The 23,167-nt window shown below is 46.3% G+C and overlaps 1 protein-coding gene across 1 annotated transcript in view; it reads left to right on the top strand.

Moving 5' to 3' along the window:
• csmd2 (CUB and Sushi multiple domains 2) overlaps positions 1 to 23,167 on the top strand; it is an 895,829-nt gene that overhangs the window by 700,715 nt on the left and 171,947 nt on the right. Inside the window, 2 exon segments of the mRNA XM_031789283.1 lie at positions 16,268 to 16,456; positions 22,026 to 22,172. Coding sequence (XP_031645143.1) covers positions 16,268 to 16,456; positions 22,026 to 22,172 — 336 coding nt within the window.

Consider the following 23,167-nt stretch of genomic DNA (forward strand, 5'->3'; position numbering starts at 1 on the left):
TAGTTGGGGGGGGGGGGGATTTAGTCAAATCGGTGTATTATTGTTTCTATATTTCCTGAACATTTAAAAAAAACACAATCCTCCTCTGTAGTTACCAGGAGATAATCTAGACCTGTCTCTGAGCCCCTCTATTCTCCTTCCTGTCAGTGTAGAGTTCTAAGACCGTTGTTTACAGTATCGCCGTGACAACACATCTCAAACCGGATTACTGGGATACCTCCAAATGGCACCGTATTGGGCTCTGGTCTAAAGCAGTGCACTATATAGGGTGCCATAGGGTCCTTTTTTAAAGTAGTCTACTATATAGGGAATAGGGTGCCATAGGGTCCTGTTTTAAAGTAGTGTATTATATAGGGAATAGGGTGCCATAGGGTCCTGTTCTAAAGTAGTGCAATAATCTGGATCCCCGAAAATCAGCTGGGCTAGACAATCTGGACCCTCTCTTTCTAAAAATTATCCGCCCGAAATTGTTGCAACCCCTATTACCAACCTATTCAACCTCTCTTTCTTAATGTCTGAGATCTCCAAAGATTGGAAAAGTACCGCGGTCATCCCCCTCTTCAAAGGGGAGACATTCTAGACCCAAACTGCTACAGACCTACATCCATCCTGCTCTGCCTTTCTAAAATCTTCGAAAGCCAAGTTAACAAACAGATCAACGACCATTTCGAATCCCACCGTACCTTCTCCATTCTGGTTTCCCGAGCTGGTCATGGGTGCACCTCAGCCACGCTCAAGTTCCTAAGCGATATCATAACCGCCATCGATAAAAGACAGTACTGTGCAGCCGTCTTCATCGACCTGGCCAAGACTTCTGTCAATCACGGCATTCTTATCGGCAGACTCAAAAAATCTTGGCTTCTCAAATAACTGCATCGCCTGGTTCACCAACTTGTTCTCAGACAGAGTTCAGTGTGTCAAATCGGAGGGCCTGTTGTCCGGACCTCTGGCAGTCTCAATGGGGGTGCCACACGGTTAAATTCTTGGGGCAACTCTTTTCTCTGTACACATCAGTGATGTCGCTCTTGCTGCTGGTGATTCTCTGATCCACCTCTACGCAGACGACACCATTCTGTATACTTATGGCTCTTCTTTGGACACTGTGCTAACAACCCTCCAAACGAGCTTCAACGCCATACAACACTCCGTCCATGGCCTTCAAACTCCTCTTAAATGCTTGTAAAACTACGTGCATGCTCTTCAACCGATTGCTGCCCGCATCTGCCCACCCGCATAGCATCACTACTCTGGACGGTTCTGGTTACTGACTGTAAACTCTCCTTCCAGACTCACATTAAGCATCTCCAATCCAAAATTAAATCTAGAATTGGCTTCCTATTTCGCAAACAAAGCCTCCTTCACTCATGCTGTCAAACATACCCTCGTAAAACTGACCATCCTTCCTCTCCTCGACTCTGGCGACGTAATTTACAAAATAGTCTCCAACACTCCACTGTTCAAACTGGATGCAGTCTATCACAGTGCCATCCATTTTGTTACCAAAGCGCCTTATCCCACCAGTGTGTCCTGTATGCTCTAGTCGGCTGGCCCTCGCTTCATATTCATCGCCAAATCCACTGACTCCAGGTCATCTATAAGTCTCTGCTAGGTAAAGCCCTGCCTTATCTCAGCTCACTGGTCACCACAGAAACACCCACTTGTAGCACGCCCTCCAGCAGGTATATTTCACTGGTCACCATAGCAACACCCACCCGTAGCACACACTCCAGCAGGTATATTTCACTGGTCATCCCCAACACTTCCTTTGGCCGCCTTTCCTTCCAGTTCTCTGCTGCCAATGACTGGAACGAATTGCAATAATCACTGAAACTGGAGACTTATATCTCTCTCTCTAACTTTAAGCACCAGCTGTCAGAGCAGCTTACCGATCATTGTACCTGCACACAGCCAATCCGTAAATAGCCCACCCAACTACCTCATCCCCATATTATTACTTACCCTGTTGCTCTTTTGCACCCCAGTATCTCTACTTGCATATCATCATCTGCACATCTATCACTCCAGTATTAATGTTAAATTGTAAATATTTCGCCTCTATGGCCTATTTATTGCCTTACCTCCCTTTCTCTTCTACATTTTCACACACTGTACACAGATTTTTCTATTGTATTATTGACTGTACGTTTGTTTGTCCCATGTGTAACTCTGTGTTGTTGTTTTTGTCGCACTGCTTTGCTTTATCTTGGCCAGGTCGCAGTTGCAAACGAGAACTGGTCTATCTGGTTAAATAAAGGGTTAGGGTTATATATATAAATACCTGGTTAAATAAAGGGTTATATATATAAATACCTGGTTAAATAAAGGGTTATATATATAAATACCTGGTTAAATAAAGGGTTATATATATAAATACCTGGTTAAATAAAGGGTTATATATATAAATACCTGGTTAAATAAAGGGTTATATATATAAATACCTGGTTAAATAAAGGGTTATATATATAAATACCTGGTTAAATAAAGGGTTATATATATAAATACCTGGTTAAATAAAGGGGAAATAATAAAAAATATAGGGAATAATGTGCCTTAGGGTTCTGGTCTAAAGTAGTGTACTATATAGGGAATAATGTGCCATAGGGTTCTGGTCTAAAGTAGTGCACTATATAGGGAATAATGTGCCATAGGGTTCTGGTCTAAAGTAGTGCGCTATATAGGGAATGTTGTGCCATAGGGTTCTGGTCTAAAGTAGTGCGCTATATAGGGAATAATGTGCCATAGGTTTCTGGTCTAAAGTAGTGCACTATATAGGGAATGTTGTGCCATAGGGTTCTGGTCTAAAGTAGTGCGCTATATAGGGAATAATGTGCCATAGGTTTCTGGTCTAAAGTAGTGCACTATATAGGGAATAATGTGCCATAGGGTTCTGGTCTAAAGTAGTGCGCTATATAGGGAATAATGTGCCATAGGTTTCTGGTCTAAAGTAGTGCACTATATAGGGAATAATGTGCCATAGGGTTCTGGTCTAAAGTAGTGCACTATATAGGGAATAATGTGCCATAGGGTTCTGGTCTAAAGTAGTGTACTATATAGGGAATAATGTGCCATAGGGTTCTGGTCTAAAGTAGTGTACTATATAGGGAATAATGTGCCATAGGGTTCTGGTCTAAAGTAGTGTACTATATAGGGAATAATGTGCCATAGGGTTCTGGTCTAAAGTAGTGCACTATATAGGGAATAATGTGCCATAGGGTTCTGGTCTAAAGTAGTGCACTATATAAGGAATATTGTGCCATAGGGTTCTGGTCTAAAGTAGTGCACTATATAAGGAATATTGTGCCATAGGGTTCTGGTCTAAAGTAGTGCACTATATAGGGAATAGGGTCCCATTTGGAATAAAAGGGAACATAGCAGCATAGTCCTCTCTGTCTCTGACCCTTTCTCTCGCTCGCGCTTATGCTCTGTCTCTCTCTCTGTCTCTCTCGTGCTTATGCTCTGTCTCTCTCTCAGATCCAACTAACTGATCATTCTGTGAATTTTACTACAGGGATTAATAGACTGCTCTCTGTCACTCTGTAAATAGGAGAAGCGCTACTGCCTTTAGTGAACTGCTGTCAGGTCATGACAGGGTGGAATAGACATCAACATTCATCTGTAGAATCCTATTATTTGACCTAAAGGTTTGACAGATGTTCACTTTACAGCCTTACCCATTCAACATGCACTACATGTGTGTAATTAGAATAGCATGAAGGTAGATCAACTCTTCTGTTCACACTAGGGTACTACCTTTATATACCCCTGTGCTTGCAGATGAGGTAACTTGTTTTCAGCCTCAGGCATTAAACATGCAACATAAAGATTCACAGAACTAGCATAGCTTAGCATGCTCTCAGCTGGCTCCATCCGTACATGAACTCTTATAGAACTAGCATAGCTTAGCATGCTCTCAGCTGGCTCCATCCGTACATTAACTCATATAGAATTAGCATAGCTTAGCATGCTCTCAGCTGGCTCCATCTGTACATTAACTCTTATAGAACTAGCATAGCTTAGCATGCTCTCAGCTGGCTCCATCCGTACATGAACTCTTATAGAACTAGCATAGCTTAGCATGCTCTCAGCTGGCTCCATCCGTACATGAACTCTTATAGAACTAGCATAGCTTAGCATGCTCTCAGCTGGCTCCATCCGTACATTAACTCATATAGAATTAGCATAGCTTAGCATGCTCTCAGCTGGCTCCATCCGTACATGAACTCTTATAGAACTAGCATAGCTTAGCATGCTCTCAGCTGGCTCCATCCGTACATTAACTCATATAGAATTAGCATAGCTTAGCATGCTCTCAGCTGGCTCCATCTGTACATTAACTCTTATAGAACTAGCATAGCTTAGCATGCTCTCAGCTGGCTCCATCTGTACATTAACTCTTATAGAACTAGCATAGCTTAGCATGCTCTCAGCTGGCTCCATCTGTACATTAACTCTTATAGAACTAGCATAGCTTAGCATGCTCTCAGCTGGCTCCATCCGTACATTAACTCATATTGAACTAGCATAGCGTAGCATGCTCTCACCTGGCTCCATCCGTACATTAACTCATATTGAACTAGCATAGCTTAGCATGCTCTCAGCTGGCTCCATCCGTACATTAACTCATATTGAACTAGCATAGCATAGCATGCTCTCAGCTGGCTCCATCCGTACATTAACTCATATAGAATTAGCATAGCTTAGCATTCACTCCCTCCCCACGACTGATGCAGCCTGTGGCGCCCATTTACTCCACAGGGGGCTGCTCAGTGGAATGGTATCAAACCCATGTTTTTAATTTGTTTAAAACTATTCAATATATTCCGTTCCAGCCATTACTATGAGCCTATCCTCCTTCATTAATGTGCTACAGGCCGCCAGTCACACACAAACAGTCACACACACAGTCACACACAAACAGTCACACACAAACAGTCACACACAAACAGTCACACACACACAGTCACACACACACAGTCACACACAAACAGTCACACACACACAGTCACACACACACAGTCACACACAAACAGTCACACACACACAGTCACACACAAACAGTCACACACAAACAGTCACACACAAACAGTCACACACACACAGTCACACACAAACAGTCACACACACACAGTCACACACAAACAGTCACACACACACAGTCACACACAAACAGTCACACACAAACAGTCACACACAAACAGTCACACACAAACAGTCACACACAAACAGTCACACACACACAGTCACACACAAACAGTCACACACACACAGTCACACACAAACAGTCACACACACACAGTCACACACAAACAGTCACACACACACAGTCACACACAAACAGTCACACACACACGATTATTCCTATGCAGCTGTGTTAATGTTTGCCTGTATTTAAACCGTTCTCGCGTCTCCCCCAAGGTTCACAGCTGGCACTTCTGATTCAAAGTCATCAGTAATGGAGACGCTCCTAGGCAGACTAGGAGACACAGGTTAACCTACTGTAACTACTGCTGCTGCTGCCTCGAGGCAGACTAGGAGACACAGGTTAACCTACTGTAACTACTACTGCTGCTGCCTCGAGGCAGACTAGGAGACACAGGTTAACCTACTGTAACTACTGCTGCTGCTGCCTCGAGGCAGACTAGGAGACACAGGTTAACCTACTGTAACTACTACTGCTGCTGCCTCGAGGCAGACTAGGACACACTGGTTAACCTACTTCTGCTGCCTCGAGGCAGACTAGGAGACACAGGTTAACCTACTGCTGCTGCCTCGAGGCAGACTAGGAGACACAGGTTAACCTACCGTAACTACTACTGCTGCTGCCTCGAGGCAGACTAGGAGACACAGGTTAACCTACTGTAACTACTACTGCTGCTGCCTCCAGGCAGACTAGGAGACACAGGTAAACCTACTGCTGCTGCCTCGAGGCAGACTAGGAGACACAGGTTAAACTACTGCTGCTGCCTCGAGGCAGACTAGGAGACACAGGTTAACCTACTGTCACTACTACTGCTGCCTCGAGGCAGACTAGGAGACACAGGTTAACCTACTGCTGCTGCCTCGAGGCAGACTAGGAGACACAGGTTAACCTACTATCACTACGACTGCTGCTGCCTCGAGGCAGACTAGGAAACACAGGTTAACCTACTGCCACTACTACTGCTGCTGCCTCGAGGCAGACTAGGAGACACAGGTTAACCTACTGTAACTACTACTGCTGCTGCCTCGAGGCAGACTAGGAGACACAGGTTAACCTACTGCTGCTGCCTCGAGGCAGACTAGGAGACACAGGTTAACCTACTGTAACTATTACTGCTGCTGCCTCGAGGCAGACTAGGAGACACAGGTAAACCTACTGCTGCTGCCTCGAGGCAGACTAGGAGACACAGGTTAACCTACTGCTGCTGCCTCGAGGCAGACTAGGAGACACAGGTTAACCTACTGTCTCTACTGCTGCTGCTGCCTCGAGGCAGACTAGGAGACACAGGTTAACCTACTGTAACTACTACTCCTGCTGCCTTGAGGCAGACTAGGAGACACAGCTTAACCTACTGTCACTACTACTGCTGCTGCCTCGAGGCAGACTAGGAGACACAGGTTAACCTACTATCACTACTACTGCTGCTGCCTCGAGGCAGACTAGGAGACACAGGTTAACCTACTGTCACTACTACTGCTGCCTCGAGGCAGACTAGGAGACACAGGCTAACCTACTGCTCCCTCGAGGCAGTCTAGGAGACACAGGTTAACCTACTGTCTCTACTGCTGCCTCGAGGCAGACTAGGAGACACAGGTTAACCTACTATCTCTATTACTGCTGCTGCCTCGAGGCAGACTAGGAGACACAGGTTAACCTACTATCACTACTACTGCTGCTGCCTTGAGGCAGACTAGGAGACACAGGTTAACCTACTGTCACTACTACTGCTGCCTCGAGGCAGACTAGGAGACACAGGCTAACCTACTGCTGCCTCGAGGCAGTCTAGGAGACACAGGTTAACCTCTTGTCTCTACTCTTTTTTATTTTTAGAACACACTCAAGAACCTCCAGAAGCTAACCAGCTAACTAGCTACAAGCTATTTAGTCATTGTTAGCCACTGCTAGCGGCTTTTACCTTTTACCTTCTGCACAGCCAGACAGTTTTTTTAACCTGGATAATATTCGCCAGTCTAACTTCCCTGCCCCATCCACCGCTGCCCCCTCGACACTGATCACTTGGCTACATAGCTGATGCATGCTGGACTGTCCATTAATCACAGTACTCCATTCTGCTTGTTTATGTTTTATCTGTCGGCCCCAGCCGCACTCAAATCAAATCAAATTTATTTATATAGCCCTTCGTACATCAGCTGATATCTCAAAGTGCTGTACAGAAACCCAGCCTAAAACCCCAAACAGCAAGCAATGCAGGTGTAGAAGCACGGTGGCTAGGAAAAACTCCCTAGAAAGGCCAATACCTAGGAAGAAACCTAGAGAGGAACCAGGCTATGTGGGGTGGCCTCTTCTTCTCCTCTTCTGGCTGTGCCGGGTGGAGATTATAACAGAACATGGCCAAGATGTTCAATGTTCATAAATGACCAGCATGGTCGAATAATAATAAGGCAGAACAGTTGAAACTAGAGCAGCAGCACAGTCAGGTGGAAGTTGAAACTGGAGCAGCAGCATGGCCAGGTAGACTGGGGACAGCAAGGAGTCATCATGTCAGGTAGTCCTGGGGCATGGTCCTAGGGCTCAGGTCAGTTGAAACTGGAACAGCAGCATGGCCAGGTGGACTGGGGACAGCAAGGAGTCATCATGTCAGGTAGTCCTGGGGCATGGTCCTAGGGCTCAGGTCCTCCGAGAGAGAGAAAGAAAGAGAGAAGGAGAGAATTAGAGAACGCACACTTAGATTCACACAGGACACCGAATAGGACAGGAGAAGTACTCCAGATATAACAAACTGACCCCAGCCCCCCGACACATAAACTACTGCAGCATAAATACTGGAGGCTGAGACAGGAGGGGTCAGGAGACACTGTGGCCCCATCCGAGGACACCCCCGGACAGGGCCAAACAGGAAGGATATAACCCCACCCACTTTGCCAAAGCACAGCCCCCACACCACTCAGGCTCTGTGTGTAGTTAATCCGACCCTCCCTGCCTAGTCAACGCCATTTTACCTGCTGTTGTTGTGCTAGCTGATTAGCTGTTGTTGTCTCAACTACTGTTTTAGCTACTGTTTTAGCTAGCTCTCCCAATTCAACACCTGTGATTACTGTATGCCTCGCTGTATGTCTCTCTCAAATGTCAATATGCCTTGTATACTGTTGTTCAGGTTAGTTATCATTGTTTTAGTTTACAATGGAGCCCCTAGTTCCACTCTTCATACCACTGATACCTCCTTTGTCCCACCTCCCACACATGCGGTGACCTCACCCATTACAACCAGCATGTCCAGTGATACAACCTCTCTCATCATCACCAAGTGCCTGGGCTTACCTCCGCTGTACCCGCACCCCACCATACCCCTGTCTGCGCATTATGCCCTGAATATATTCTACCATGCCCAGAAATCTGCTCCTCTTATTCTCTGTCCCCAACGCTCTAGGCGACCAGTTTTGATAGCCTTTAGCCGCACCCTCATTCTACTCCTCCTCTGTTCCGCGGGTGATGTGGAGGTAAACCCAGGCCCTGCATGTCCCCAGGCACCCTCATTTGTTGACTTCTGTGATCGAAAAAACCTTGGTTTCATGCATGTCAACATCAGAAGCCTCCTCCCTAAGTTTGTTTTACTCACTGCTTTAGCACACTCTGCTAACCCTGATGTCCTTGCCGTGTCTGAATCCTGGCTCAGGAAGGCAACCAAACATTCTGAGATTTCCATACCCAACTATAACATTTTCCGTCAAGATAGAACTGCCAAAGGGGGAGGAGTTGCAGTCTACTGCAGAGATAGCCTGCAAAGTAATGTCATACTTTCCAGGTCCATACCCAAACAGTTCGAACTACTCATTTTGAAAATGACTCTCTCCAGAAATAAGTCTCTCACTGTTGCCGCCTGCTACCGACCCCCCTCAGCTCCCAGCTGTGCCCTGGACACCATTTGTGAATTGATCGCCCCCCATCTAGCTTCAGAGTTTGTTCTGTTAGGTGACCTAAACTGGGATATGCTTAACACCCCGGCAGTCCTACAATCTAAGCTAGATGCCCTCAATCTCACACAAATCATCAAGGAACCCACCAGGTACAACCCTAAATCTGTAAACAAGGGCACCCTCATAGACGTCATCCTGACCAACTGGCCCTCCAAATACACCTCAGCTGTCTTCAACCAGGATCTCAGCGATCACTGCCTCATTGCCTGTATCCGCTACGGAGCCGCAGTCAAACGACCACCCCTCATCACTGTCAAACGCTCCCTAAAACACTTCTGTGAGCAGGCCTTTCTAATCGACCTGGCCCGGGTATCCTGGAAGGACACTGACCTCATCCCGTCAGTTGAGGATGCCTGGTCATTCTTTAAAAGTACCTTCCTCACCATTTTAGATAAGCATGCTCCGTTCAAAAAATGCAGAACTAAGAACAGATATAGCCCTTGGTTCACTCCAGACCTGACTGCCCTCGACCAGCACAAAAACATCCTGTGGCGGACTGCAATAGCATCGAATAGTCCCCGCGATATGCAACTGTTCAGGGAAGTCAGGAACCAATACACGCAGTCAGTCAGGAATGCTAAGGCCAGCTTCTTCAGGCAGAAATTTGCATCCTGTAGCTCCAACTCCAAAAAGTCTGGGACACTGTGAAGTCCATGGAGAACAAGAGCACCTCCTCCCAGCTGTCCACTGCACTGAGGCTAGGTAACACGGTCACCACCGATAAATCCATGATTATCGATAACTTCAGCAAGCATTTCTCAACGGCTGGCCATGCCTTCCGCCTGGCTACTCCAACCTCTCCAGGTTCTCCTTTACCCAAATCCAGATAGCAGATGTTCTGAAAGAGCTGCAAAACCTGGACCCGTACAAATCAGCTGGGCTTGACAATCTGGACCCTCTATTTCTGAAACTATCCGCCGCCATTGTCGCAACCCCTATTACCAGCCTGTTCAACCTCTCTTTCATATCGTCTGAGATCCCCAAGGATTGGAAAGCTGCCGCAGTCATCCCCCTCTTCAAAGGGGGAGACACCCTGGACCCAAACTGTTACAGACCTATATCCATCCTGCCCTGCCTATCTAAGGTCTTCGAAAGCCAAGTCAACAAACAGGTCACTGACCATCTCGAATCCCACCGTACCTTCTCCGCTGTGCAATCTGGTTTCCGAGCCGGTCACGGGTGCACCTCAGCCACGCTCAAGGTACTAAACGATATCATAACCGCCATCAATAAAAGACAGTACTGTGCAGCCGTCTTCATCGACCTTGCCAAGGCTTTCGACTCTGTCAATCACCATATTCTTATCGGCAGACTCAGTAGCCTCGGTTTTTCGGATGACTGCCTTGCCTGGTTCACCAATTACTTTGCAGACAGAGTTCAGTGTGTCAAATCGCAGGGCATGCTGTCCGGTCCTCTGGCAGTCTCTATGGGGGTGCCGCAGGGTTCAATCCTCGGGCCGACTCTTTTCTCTGTATATATCAATGATGTTGCTCTTGCTGCGGGCGATTCCCTGATCCATCTCTACGCAGACGAACACCATTCTATATACATCCGGCCCGTCCTTGGACACTGTGCTATCTAACCTCCAAATGAGCTTCAATGCCATACAACACTCCTTCCGTGGCCTCCAACTGCTCTTAAACGCTAGTAAAACCAAATGCATGCTTTTCAACCGTTCGCTGCCTGCACCCACACGCCTGACCAGCATCACAACCCTGGATGGTTCCGACCTTGAATATGTGGACATCTATAAGTACCTAGGTGTCTGGCTAGACTGTAAACTCTCCTTCCAGACTCATATCAAACATCTCCAATCGAAAATCAAATCTAGAGTCGGCTTTCTATTCCGCAACAAAGCCTCCTTCACTCACGCCGCCAAACTTACCCTAGTAAAACTGACTATCCTACCGATCCTCGACTTCGGCAATGTCATCTACAAAATTGCCTCCAACACTCTACTCAGCAAACTGGATGCAGTTTATCACAGTGCCATCCGTTTTGTCACTAAAGCACCTAATACCACCCACCACTGCGACCTGTATGCTCTAGTCGGCTGGCCCTCGCTACATATTCGTCGCCAGACCCACTGGCTCCAGGTCATCTACAAGTCCATGCTAGGTAAAGCTCCGCCTTATCTCAGTTCACTGGTCACGATGGCAACACCCATCCGTAGCACGCGCTCCAGCAGGTGTATCTCACTGATCATCCCTAAAGCCAACACCTAATTTGGCTGCCTTTCGTTCCAGTTCTCTGCTGCCTGTGACTGGAACGAATTGCAAAAATCGCTGAAGTTGGAGACTTTTATCTCCCTCACCAACTTCAAACATCTGCTATCTGAGCAGCTAACCGATCGCTGCAGCTGTACATAGTCTATCGGTAAATAGCCCACCCATTTTTACCTACCTCATCCCCATACTGTTTTTATTTATTTACTTTTCTGCTCTTTTGCACACCAATATCTCTACCTGTACATGACCATCTGATCATTTATCACTCCAGTGTTAATCTGCACAATTGTAATTATTCGCCTACCTCCTCATGCCTTTTGCACACAATGTATATAGACTCCCCTTTTTTTTCTACTGTGTTATTGACTTGTTAATTGTTTACTCCATGTGTAACTCTGTGTTGTCTGTTCACACTGCTGTGCTTTATCTTGGCCAGGTCGCAGTTGCAAATGAGAACTTGTTCTCAACTACCCTACCTGGTTAAATAAAGGTGTTCTCAACTAGCCTACCTGGTTAAATAAAGGTGTTCTCAACTAGCCTACCTGGTTAAATAAAGGTGTTCTCAACTAGCCTACCTGGTTAAATAAAGGTGTTCTCAACTAGCCTACCTGGTTAAATAAAGGTGAAATAAAAAAAAATCAAAGTAGATGAGCTGTAGCAAGTGGGTTTGGCGACGAGTATGAAGCGTGTGAAGCGAGGACCAACGAGCGTACAGGTCGCAGTGGTGGGTAGTATATGGGGCTTTCTGTGACAAAACGGATGGCACAATGGGGACTTTTCACCCTAAGATGGTTTGGACTTAGGACCCCTGTCACATGATGTTAGGACTTAGGACCCATGTCACATGATGTTAGGACTCAGGACCCCTGTCACATGATGTTAGGACTTAGGACCCCTGTCACATGATGTTAGGACTTAGGACCCATGTCACATGATGTTAGGACTCAGGACCCCTGTCACATGATGTTAGGACTTAGGACCCCTGTCAAATGATGTTAGGACTTAGGACCCATGTCACATGATGTTGGGATTTGAGACCGCTGTCACACTACCTCTGTAGTTGTAAGTGTGTTATTGAGGGTGTTTGAACAGAGATTGCAGTTGTTTTGATGTTTGTAATCACTTTAGACTTTGGTGTGTGGAAACTGTTGTTCACATGTATACTGGGTATTTCAATTAAGCCTTTCTGTACTCAGGTTTTTCTATCGGTTTGAATCAATGTGTTCTTACGTCTCGTGGTGGTCCCTCTCCTACAGAGGGATGAACCTAGGGAGGAGTTCCCTCAGGCAGCTTGTACAGGGACTCTGCTCGCAAACACAGAGTCCACAGAGCCCCAGGACAGCAACACAATTAAACCCAAACGAATCATTGAGAAAATGAAAATATTATTTAATTGGAAAGCATCAACAACAAAACAGAGCAAACTGGAATGCTATTTGACCCCAAACAGAGAGTACACAGTGGCAGAATACCTGACCACTGTGACTGACCCAAACTTAAGGAAAGCTTTGACTATGTACAGACTCAGTGAGCATAGCCTTGCTATTGAGAAAGGCCACCGTATGCAGACCTGGCTCTCAAGAGAAGACAGTCTATGTGCACACTGCCCACAAAATGAGGTGGAAACTGAGCTGCACTTCCTAACCTCCTGCCCAATGTATGACCATATTAGAGACACATATTTCCCTCAAATTACACAGATTTAGAAAACAAATCCAATTTTAATAAACTCCCATATCTACTGGGTGAAATACCACAGTGTGCCATCACAGCAGCAAGATGTGTGACCTGTTGCCACAAGAAAAGGGCAACCAGTGAAGAACAAACACCATTGAAATACAACCCATATTTATGCTTATTTATTTTCCCTTTTGCACATTGTTACAACACTGTACATATCCAATAACATTTGAAATGTCTATATTATTAGATACTTCAGTATAATGTTTACAGTTAATTTTTAATAGATTATTTCCCTTGTTTTTTTCTCTCCCTTGTAGTTTATTATCTATTTCACATGGCAATGTAAACATATGGTTCCCATGAAGCTCTTTGAAACATCTGCTCTCCACTATGCTCGGTCTAAACAGCTTTAAGTATCTCAGGGATTCATTTTCAAGTCAACAATTCAAACATCACAGACCCGATGTTCCACTAAAGACAAATAATTGACATTGTTTCATGCTATGATGATGAAGATTAAACTATACCCCGGTTGGTTTCACTTCCCTTCCACCTTCCCCCTCCGATCTCCACCTTCCCCACCTCTCATGTGGTCGGCCATGTTCAAGGTTCTGCTCACAGAGAGACAGAGAGAGAGCCTTTATACATTTCCTCCACGTCTAAATGCCTTGGACGGGAACCCTCTGGAAAGTCTGATAATTCTAGGGGTAAAAACCATCAGGAAATGTCATGAATAGGCTCCATGTGGAATACCAATGACTGGGCTGAGAGACGGAGACACACGTAGAGACACAGGGTTCACACACACACACAAACACACACACACACACACACACACACACACACACACACACACACACACACACACACACACACACACACACACACACACACACACACACACACACACACACGTTCACAAATGTCTCAGGGGCAGGTTTAGCATTAGACTTTGGCCTGTTGTAGCTGCCTGTCTATCACAGAGACAGGAAGAGGACAGGCTCTGATGTAATATCACCAACCCGCATTAGGAGGTCCACCTGCTGACGTCCTGGTGCCTGATAAGGGGAATTCAGATCAATGTCGAGTTTTAGCAGTTCATTAGATTGTTCAATAGCATCGGAAGCTGTATGAAGTGGTTAGCATTATAATGTTGAGATTCTCAGCCCTTTCCCTGTCCCTGTCCCTGCCCTGGTCCTTTCCCTGTCCCTTTCCCTGGTCCTTCCCTGTCCCTTTCCCCAGGTCCTTTCCCTGGTCCTTTCCCCAGGTCCTTTCCCTGGTCCTTTCCCCTGGTCCTTTCCCTGGTCCTTTCCCTGGTCCTTTCCCTGTCCTTTCCCCTGTCCCTTTCCCCTGGTCCTTTCCCCTGGCCCTTTCCCCTGGTCCTTTCCCCTGGTCCTTTCCCCTGGTCCTTTCCCCAGGTCCTTTCCCTGGTCCTTTCCCTGGTCCTTTCCCTGGTCCTTTCCCTGTCCTTTCCCCTGTCCCTTTCCCCTGGTCCTTTCCCCTGGCCCTTTCCCCTGGTCCTTTCCCTGTCCTTTCCCCTGTCCCTTACCCCTGTCCCTTCCCCTGGTCCTTTCCCTGTCCTTTCCCCTGTCCCTTACCCCGGTCCTTTCCCTGGTCCTTTCCCTGGTCCTTTCCCTGTCCTTTTCCCCTGGTCCTTTCCCAGGTCCTTTCCCCTGGTCCTTTCCCTGTCCTTTTCCCCTGGTCCTTTCCCAGGTCCTTTCCCCTGGTCCTTTCCCTGGTCCTTTCCCTGGTCCTTTCCCCTGGTCCTTTCCCCTGGTCCTTTCCCCTGGTCCTTTCCGTGGTCCTTTTCCCCTGGTCCTTTCCCAGGTCCTTTCCCCTGGTCCTTTCCCTGGTCCTTTCCCTGGTCCTTTCCCCTGGTCCTTTCCCCTGGTCCTTTCCCTGGTCCTTTCCCTGGTCCTTCCCCCTGGTCCTTTCCCTTGGTCCTTTCCCTGTCCCTTTCCCTGGTCCTTTCCCTGGTCCTTTCCCTGGTCCTTTCCCTTGGTCCTTTCCCTGGTCCTTTCCCCTGGTCCTTTCCCTGGTCCTTTTCCCCTGGTCCTTTCCCAGGTCCTTTCCCCTGGTCCTTTCCCTGGTCCTTTCACTTGGTCCTTTCCCTGTCCTTTCCCTTGGTCCTTTCCCTGGCCCTTTCCCTGTCCCTTTCCCCTGGTCCTTTCCCTGTCCCTTTCCCCTGGTCCTTTCCCCTGGCCCTTTCCCTGGTCCTTTTGTCTCTATAGCTTTGCAATCAAATCAAATCAAATGTATTTATAAAGCCCTTCGTACATCAGCTGATATCTCAAAGTGCTGTACAGAAACCCAGCCTAAAACCCCAAACAGCAAGCAATGCAGGTGTAGAAGCACGGTGGCTAGGAAAAACTCCCTAGAAAGGCCAAAACCTAGGAAGAAACCTAGAGAGGAACCAGGCTATGTGGGGTGGCCAGTCCTCTTCTGGCTGTGCCGGGTGGAGATTATAACAGAACATGGCCAAGATGTTCAAATGTTCATAAATGACCAGCATGGTCAAATAATAATAATCACAGGCAGAACAGTTGAAACTGGAGCAGCAGCACGGCCAGGTGGACTGGGGACAGCAAGGAGTCATCATGTCAGGTAGTCCTGAGGCATGGTCCTAGGGCTCAGGTCCTCTTAGAGAGAGAAAGAAAGAGAGAAAGAGAGAATTAGAGAGAGCATACTTAAATTCACACAGGACACCGGATAGGACAGGAGAAGTACTCCAGATATAACAAACTGACCCTAGCCCCCCGACACATAAACTACTGCAGCATAAATACTGGAGGCTGAGACAGGAGGGGTCAGGAGACACTGTGGCCCCATCCGATGACACCCCCGGACAGGGCCATTTGCAATGAGTGCTTTGGTGTTTCAGTCCTATCAGTTGTCAAGGTGCACTTGACTAAATTGTCCAGCATTTGAGACTTAACCTAGACTTGACTGTTAGTGATTCAACTACAGTACATCACAACCAACGTTACCAAGGACTCTCCACATGACACTTTCCTAACTGCAAGTCTGTCAGGTCAAGATCACAGTCTGAAAGTACTGATTTCAAGTATGCTCTCATTATTGGCCACATTCCCTCCTCTGTCTTCTCCCACAGTGATACCCAACACCTTACTCAATGCAAGTCCCTCAAGATATGAAAAAATAGCCCACAAAACAAATACTATCTACCTGTTGACTGACTGTCCCTCTATCTCCCCTCACAGTGACGTGTCCCATGAACGAGGTCCTAACAGCCTCCACGGGCGTCATCATGAGCCAGTCCCCCGGTAGCGGCTTCCCCCACTTTGAGTCCTGTTCCTGGGTGGTCAAGGTAGAGCCGGGCTACAACATCACATTTACTATACAACACTTCCAGACCAGCCGGCAGTTTGACGAGTTGGAGATCTTTGACGGTGAGTGTCTATTACTTTTTTAACGTTGTGTATACTACCTGTATTGTTATATAGACTACCTGTGTTGTTGTGTATATACTACCTGTGTTGTTGTGTATATACTACCTGTATTGTATATACTACCTGTGTTGTTGTGTATATACTACCTGTATTGTATATACTACCTGTGTTGTTGTGTATATACTACCTGTATTGTTGTGTATATACTACCTGTATTGTATTTACTACCTGTATTGTTGTGTATATACTACCTGTATTGTTGTGTATATACTACCTGTATTGTTGTGTATATACTACCTGTATTGTTGTGTATATACTACCTGTATTGTTGTGTATATACTACCTGTATTGTTGTGTATATACTACCTGTATTGTTGTGTATATACTACCTGTATTGTTGTGTATATACCACCTGTATTGTTGTGTGTATAATTCCTATATTGTTGTAATTACTGCCTGTATTGTTGTATATACTACAGGTGTTGTTGTATATACTCCCTGTATTGCTGTATATACTACCTGTGTTGTAATATACTACCTGTGTTGTATATACTGCCTGTATTGTTGTATATACTGCCGGTATTGTTATATATACTTCCTGTATTGTTATATGTACTGCCTGTATTGTTGTATATACTGCCTGTATTGTTGTATTTACTAAATGTATATACTGCCTGTCTATACTACCTGTGTTGCTGTACAGCAATCTTTAAGTCATACCACAGATTCTCAATTGGATTGAGGTCTGGGCTTTGACTAGGCCATTCCAAGACATTTAAAGGTGTCCCCTTAAACCACTCAAGTGTTGCTTTAGCAGTATGCTTAGGGTCATTGTCCTGCTGGAAGGTGAACCTCCATCCCAGTCTCAAATCTCTGGAAGACTGAAACAGGTTTCCCTCATTAAGTTTCCCTCATGTAGCGCCATCCATCATTCCTTCAATTCTGAGCAGTTTCCCAGTACCTGCCGATGAAAAGACATTCCAACAGCATGATGCTAGCACCACCATGCTTCACTATAGGGATGGTGTTCTTGGGGTGTTGAGGTTTCCGACAGATATAGCATTTTCCTTGATGGCAATACTTGCGTACTATTGTTTGTAGAGATGAATGTGGTACCTTCAAGCGTTTGGAAATTGCTCCCAAGGGTGAACCAGACTTTTTTCTGAGGTCTTGGCTGATTTCTTTTGATTGTCTCATGATGTCAAGCAAGGAGACACTGAGTTTGAAGGTAGGCCTTGAAATACATCCACGGGTACACCTCCAATTGACTCAAATGATGTCAATTAGCCTATCAGAAGCTTCTAAAGCCATGAAATCATTTTCGGGAATTTTCCAAGCTGTTTAAAGGCACCGTTAACTTAGTGTATGTAAACTTCTGACCCACTGGAATTGTGATACAGTGAATTATAAGTGAAATTATCTGTCTGTTAACAATTGTTGGAAAAATGACTTGTGTCATGCACAAAGTAGTAACCGACTTGCCAAAACTATAGTTTGTTCATTAACAAGACATTTGTGGAAATTGAAAATGAGTTTTAATGTCTCCAACTTAACTAAACTTTCCACTTCAACTGGATGCACTTTTCCATGTTTTATTATTTAGAATTTTTAGAAACAAGTTTATTTTGTTTTTTTCCCCGATTTGGACTATTCTGTGTCCATTACATGAAACCCCCCCAAAATCAATTTAAATTACATCTCGTTGTGCAACAAAATAGGAAAAATGCCAAGGTGGTGTATCAAGGGATAAGGCGAGACCCAGATGCAGGAGGCAGATGGTGGTGTATCAAGGGATAAGGCGAGACCCAGATGCAGGAGGCAGATGGTGGTGTATCAAGGGATAAGGCGAGACCCATATGCAGGAGGCAGATGGTGGTGTATCAAGGGATAAGGCGAGACCCATATGCAGGAGGCAGATGGTGGTGTATCAAGGGATAAGGCGAGACCCAGATGCAGGAGGCAGATGGTGGTGTATCAAGGATAAGGCGAGACCCAGATGCAGGAGGCAGATGGTTGGAGTTTTACAATGTTTATTCATAAGGAGGAGAAAAGAGAATGTGGCAAAAAAGGTCAAAACCAGATCAGAGTCCAGGACGTACAGAGTGACAGACAGGCTCTTGGTCAAGGCAGGCAGAATGGTCAGACAGGCGGGTACAAAGTCCAGAAACAGGCAAGGGTCAAAACCGAGAGGACTAGAAAAAGGAGAACGCAAAAAGCAGGAGAACGGGAAAAATGATGGTTGACTTGGAAACATACAAGACGAACTGGCACAGAGAGACAGGAAACACTGGGATAAATACACTGGTACAGAGAGACAGGAAACACTGGGATAAATACACTGGTACAGAGAGACAGGAAACACTGGGATAAATACACTGGTACAGAGAGACAGGAAACACTGGGATAAATACACTGGTACAGAGAGACAGGAAACACTGGGATAAATACACTGGTACAGAGAGACAGGAAACACAGGGATAAATACACTGGGGAAAACAAGCAACACCTGGCGGGGTTGGAGACAATAACGAGGACAGGTGAAACTGATCAGGGTGTGACATGGTGAATACTTTTGCAAGGCACTGTAATGGCGCTGTACAACAGTGGTGTCCAGAACAGCATCTCGGAATGCACAGCTCATCGGTTCTTGTCACGGATTGCAGCAGACGACAACACCGGGTTGCACTCCTATTAGCTAAAAACAAGAAGAAGAGGCTCCAGTGGGCATGCGATCACTGGACCACTGAGGAGTAGAAAAACATTGCCTGGTCCGACGAATCCTGGTTCTTGTTGCAGCATGCTGATGGCAGTGTCAGAATTTGGCGTAAGCAGTAGGAGTCCATGAACCAATCCTGCCTGGTGTTGATGGTACAGGCTGGTGGCGGTGGTGTGGAAAATGTTAAGTCCCTTGATAGCAAATTAGCAACGTTTGAATGCCACACCTCATAGAATCCATGCCCCAAATAATTCAGACTGTTCTGGAGGCAACGGGGGGTTCGACCCAATACTAGAAAGGTGTACATAATAAACTGGCTGCTGATGACTGAACATTTTCCATTTTGTTGTCACACACTTTCTGATTAGATAGCTAGCTAACAATCTCATCTCATTACTTATGCACATGGCCTGAACAAAAGATCTGCTACAACAGTCCTATTTTTGTCAGAAAAACGAACTAACTATGCTCAAAAGCAGGCCCAGAAAATAGCGGTGTTCATTTAGTGTCAAGGATGAGTTCACTTTTTGCGCCCGTCCAGTGTTCGCACATAAGTAGCACAGATTACTAGCTAGACTAACTACCATGCTAGCCAGAGAGAGCCTAACTACATTGCTGGCTAGCTAGCTAGCTAACGTTAACTAAGTGAGAATGTGATGAGGACAGGGCTGCTACTGTCATGACTCTCTCTCTCTCTCTCGCTCTCTCTTTCTTTCTTTCTTTCTTTCTTTCTTTCTTTCTTTCTTTCTTTCTTTCTTTCTTTCTTTCTTTCTTTCTTTCTTTCTTTCTTTCTTTCTTTCTTTCTTTCTTTCTTTGGTGAGGATCATGGGTGCCAGATTAGCCCAAACTCCCTCTCTCCCAAAGGAGAGGAAAGGGGGAATTCGGACGGTTTTATCACTTTACACAACCGGACTGTAAATACCCTGTAAATAGCACTCTTTGGCTCTGCAGTATGGGGAATCAATAAATCCCTATACTGTGTGATTGTTTAGTTAGTTAGTAAATAAATCATTAAGCCAATTTGTGTATCGCTAAGGCTAGGGTTCGTGCAGATATCCAAGGATTATGCGACATCTAGAAAAGAGACTGATATAAGGCAATAAATGATTGATATCGATATATTATTGTGTTAATTCGGGAAACGGTAACTCATTAAATAAACTTTTCCCGTGGTGCCCCAAATTAAAAATAATGAATTGTTACATTATTAATTTAATTGAGTATTAATTAAACGTTGGAGGTAATTATTCAATAAATAGCAGTCATCACATGAATGATAGTCACTTCACGACACTACTCATCGTCAAACCAAAATGCATAGTCTCTCTCGCATCGTGATTGTAGGGCTGAATGATGTACAATGAGCAGCTCGTAGAGCACCCTCTTCAGGCAACCACTAAAACATTCAAAAAATGACTAGAAATGAGCAGACATATTTGTTGATGTTCTGTATATGAGATGGCCACTTTATTAGTGGAAACAAATATTTATCTGAAAGGCTAATGTCGGTCTGACTCTACACACTACCAACCTCTCTAAAGACGTGGGTGAGCTGGAGAGAAATGGTCTGACTCTACACACTACCGACCTCTCTAAAGACGTGGGTGAGCTGGAGAGAAATGGTCTGACTCTACACACTACCGACCTCTCTAAAGACGTGGGTGAGCTGGAGAGAAATGGTCTGACTCTACACACTACCGACCTCTCTAAAGACGTGGGTGAGCTGGAGAGAAATGGTCTGACTCTACACACTACCGACCTCTCTCAAGACGTGGGTGAGCTGGAGAGAAATGGTCTGACTCTACACACTACCGACCTATCTAAAGACGTGGGTGAGCTGGAGAGAAATGGTCTGACTCTACACACTACCGACCTCTCTAAAGACGTGGGTGAGCTGGAGAGAAGTGTTACTGATTCCTCTCTTTTTTTTTATCTTCCAACGAGCGGGGAGAGAACAGACGTGTAAGCCCTCGTGGGCTGCCAAACAGAGTGTGGATCGTTGGATTCTTGGATGGGAATCTGTTTCTCACTTCCCAGCTGCTATCTCTGCCATAGCAGCATGGGACCAAACTACACGGACGAGTACATTGGCAAAGCCTCAATAGAAAGAGCTTCTTTTGATTTAGGAGTTGACAGCTCCTGCTAACATGACAGACCACTAGAACTAGCATGTGTAGACGTGATACCACATGCTAAACACCTCAAGGCATTGGAATCCTCCCCCAACTGGTCAAGCTGACCAGGATGTCGCTACTGATCATGTCTAAACAGTTATTGACCCCATCGGCTCGAAAGGACCATGAAAAGTAGTCACACCATCAATGTTTATGAGGTGTCATATGAACCCAGGGTTGTTAGAGTTTCATTATGTCATATGAACCCAGGGTTGTTAGAGGTTCATTATATCATATGAACCCAGGGTTGTTAGAGGTTCATTATGTCATATGAACCCAGGGTTGTTAGAGTTTCATTATGTCATATGAACCCAGGGTTGTTAGAGGTTCATTATATCATATGAACCCAGGGTTGTTAGAGGTTCATTATGTCATATGAACCCAGGGTTGTTACGGGTTTCATTATGTCATATGAACCCAGGGTTGTTAGAGGTTCATTATGTCATATGAACCCAGGGTTGTTAGAGTTTCATTATGTCATATGAAAGAGGAAGGGTTAGATGTAGGGTTGTAATGTGATGATGCAGTGTGTATTATACGGTACTATGTTGTTGTGAACTGTGATTAGTGGAGTGATGGTATGTGATGCATCATTATGGGGGGGTAGTGTATGGAGGATGTCACATTTAAAGTAAGACAATAAGTCCAAGTCTCTCTCTCTCTTATCTAATCTATACAGGTCCGTCCAGACAGAGTCCTCTCCTGGTCACTCTGAGTGGAAACTACTCATCTCCTCTCAGCATCACCAGCTCCAACAACAAGGTCTACCTCCACTGGTCCTTCGACCACACCACCAGCCACAAAGGCTTCCGCATACGATACTCAGGTGAGTCCATGAAGAGAGTGTGTGTGTGTGTGTGTGTGTGTCTCGAACAGGTGGTCTCATGTTTAAACCCTATGTGAGTTGTTATTCTGTTCTCATTCCCTCCTAAAGATGAAGGATGTGTTGATATAGGGACACCTGCATTTTGTTGGATGAGTTATCACTGTATCAATATTTAAAGAGCTCCCTCTGTTACGTATCAACACTCCTCAGGCAGATTGACTAATCACCCCTCCATCGTTCTCCCTCTCTCACCACAGTCCTCCTTGCATCTGTACCGCCCTCCCTCCCTCCCTCCCTCCCTCCCTCCCTCCCTCCCTCCCTCCCTCCCTCCCTCCCTCCCTCCCTCCCTCCCTCCCTCACCACAGTCCTCCTTGCATCTGTACCCCGATCCCTCCCTGCCTCCCTGCCTCCCTCCCTCCCTCCCTCCCTCCCTCCCTCCCTCCCTCCCTCCCTCCCTCCTCCCTCCCTCCCTCCCTCCCTCCCTCCCTCCCTCCCTCCCTCCCTCTCTTACCACAGTCCTCCTTGCATCTGTACCGCCATCCCTCCCTCCCTCCCTCCCTCCCTCCCTCCCTCCCTCTCTTACCACAGTCCTCCTTGCATCTGTACCGCCATCCCTCCCTCCCTCCCTCCCTCCCTCCCTCCCTCCCTCCCTCTCTTACCACAGTCCTCCTTGCATCTGTACCGCCATCCCTCCCTCCCTCCCTCCCTCCCTCCCTCCCTCCCTCCCTCCCTCCCTCCCTCCCTCCCTCCCTCTCTTACCACAGTCCTCCTTGCATCTGTACCGCCATCCCTCCCTCCCTCCCTCCCTCCCTCCCTCCCTCCCTCCCTCCCTCCCTCCCTCCCTCCCTCCCTCCCTCCCTCCCTCCCTCCCTCCCTCCCTCCCTCCCTCCCTCTCTCCCTCTCTTACCACAGTCCTCCTTGCATCTGTACCGCCATCCCTCCCTCCCTCCCTCCCTCCCTCCCTCCCTCCCTCCCTCCCTCCCTCCCTCCCTCCC

This window comes from Oncorhynchus kisutch, linkage group LG14 (assembly GCF_002021735.2).
Source record: "Oncorhynchus kisutch isolate 150728-3 linkage group LG14, Okis_V2, whole genome shotgun sequence".
In the NCBI taxonomy this organism is placed as follows: Eukaryota; Metazoa; Chordata; class Actinopteri; order Salmoniformes; family Salmonidae; genus Oncorhynchus; species Oncorhynchus kisutch.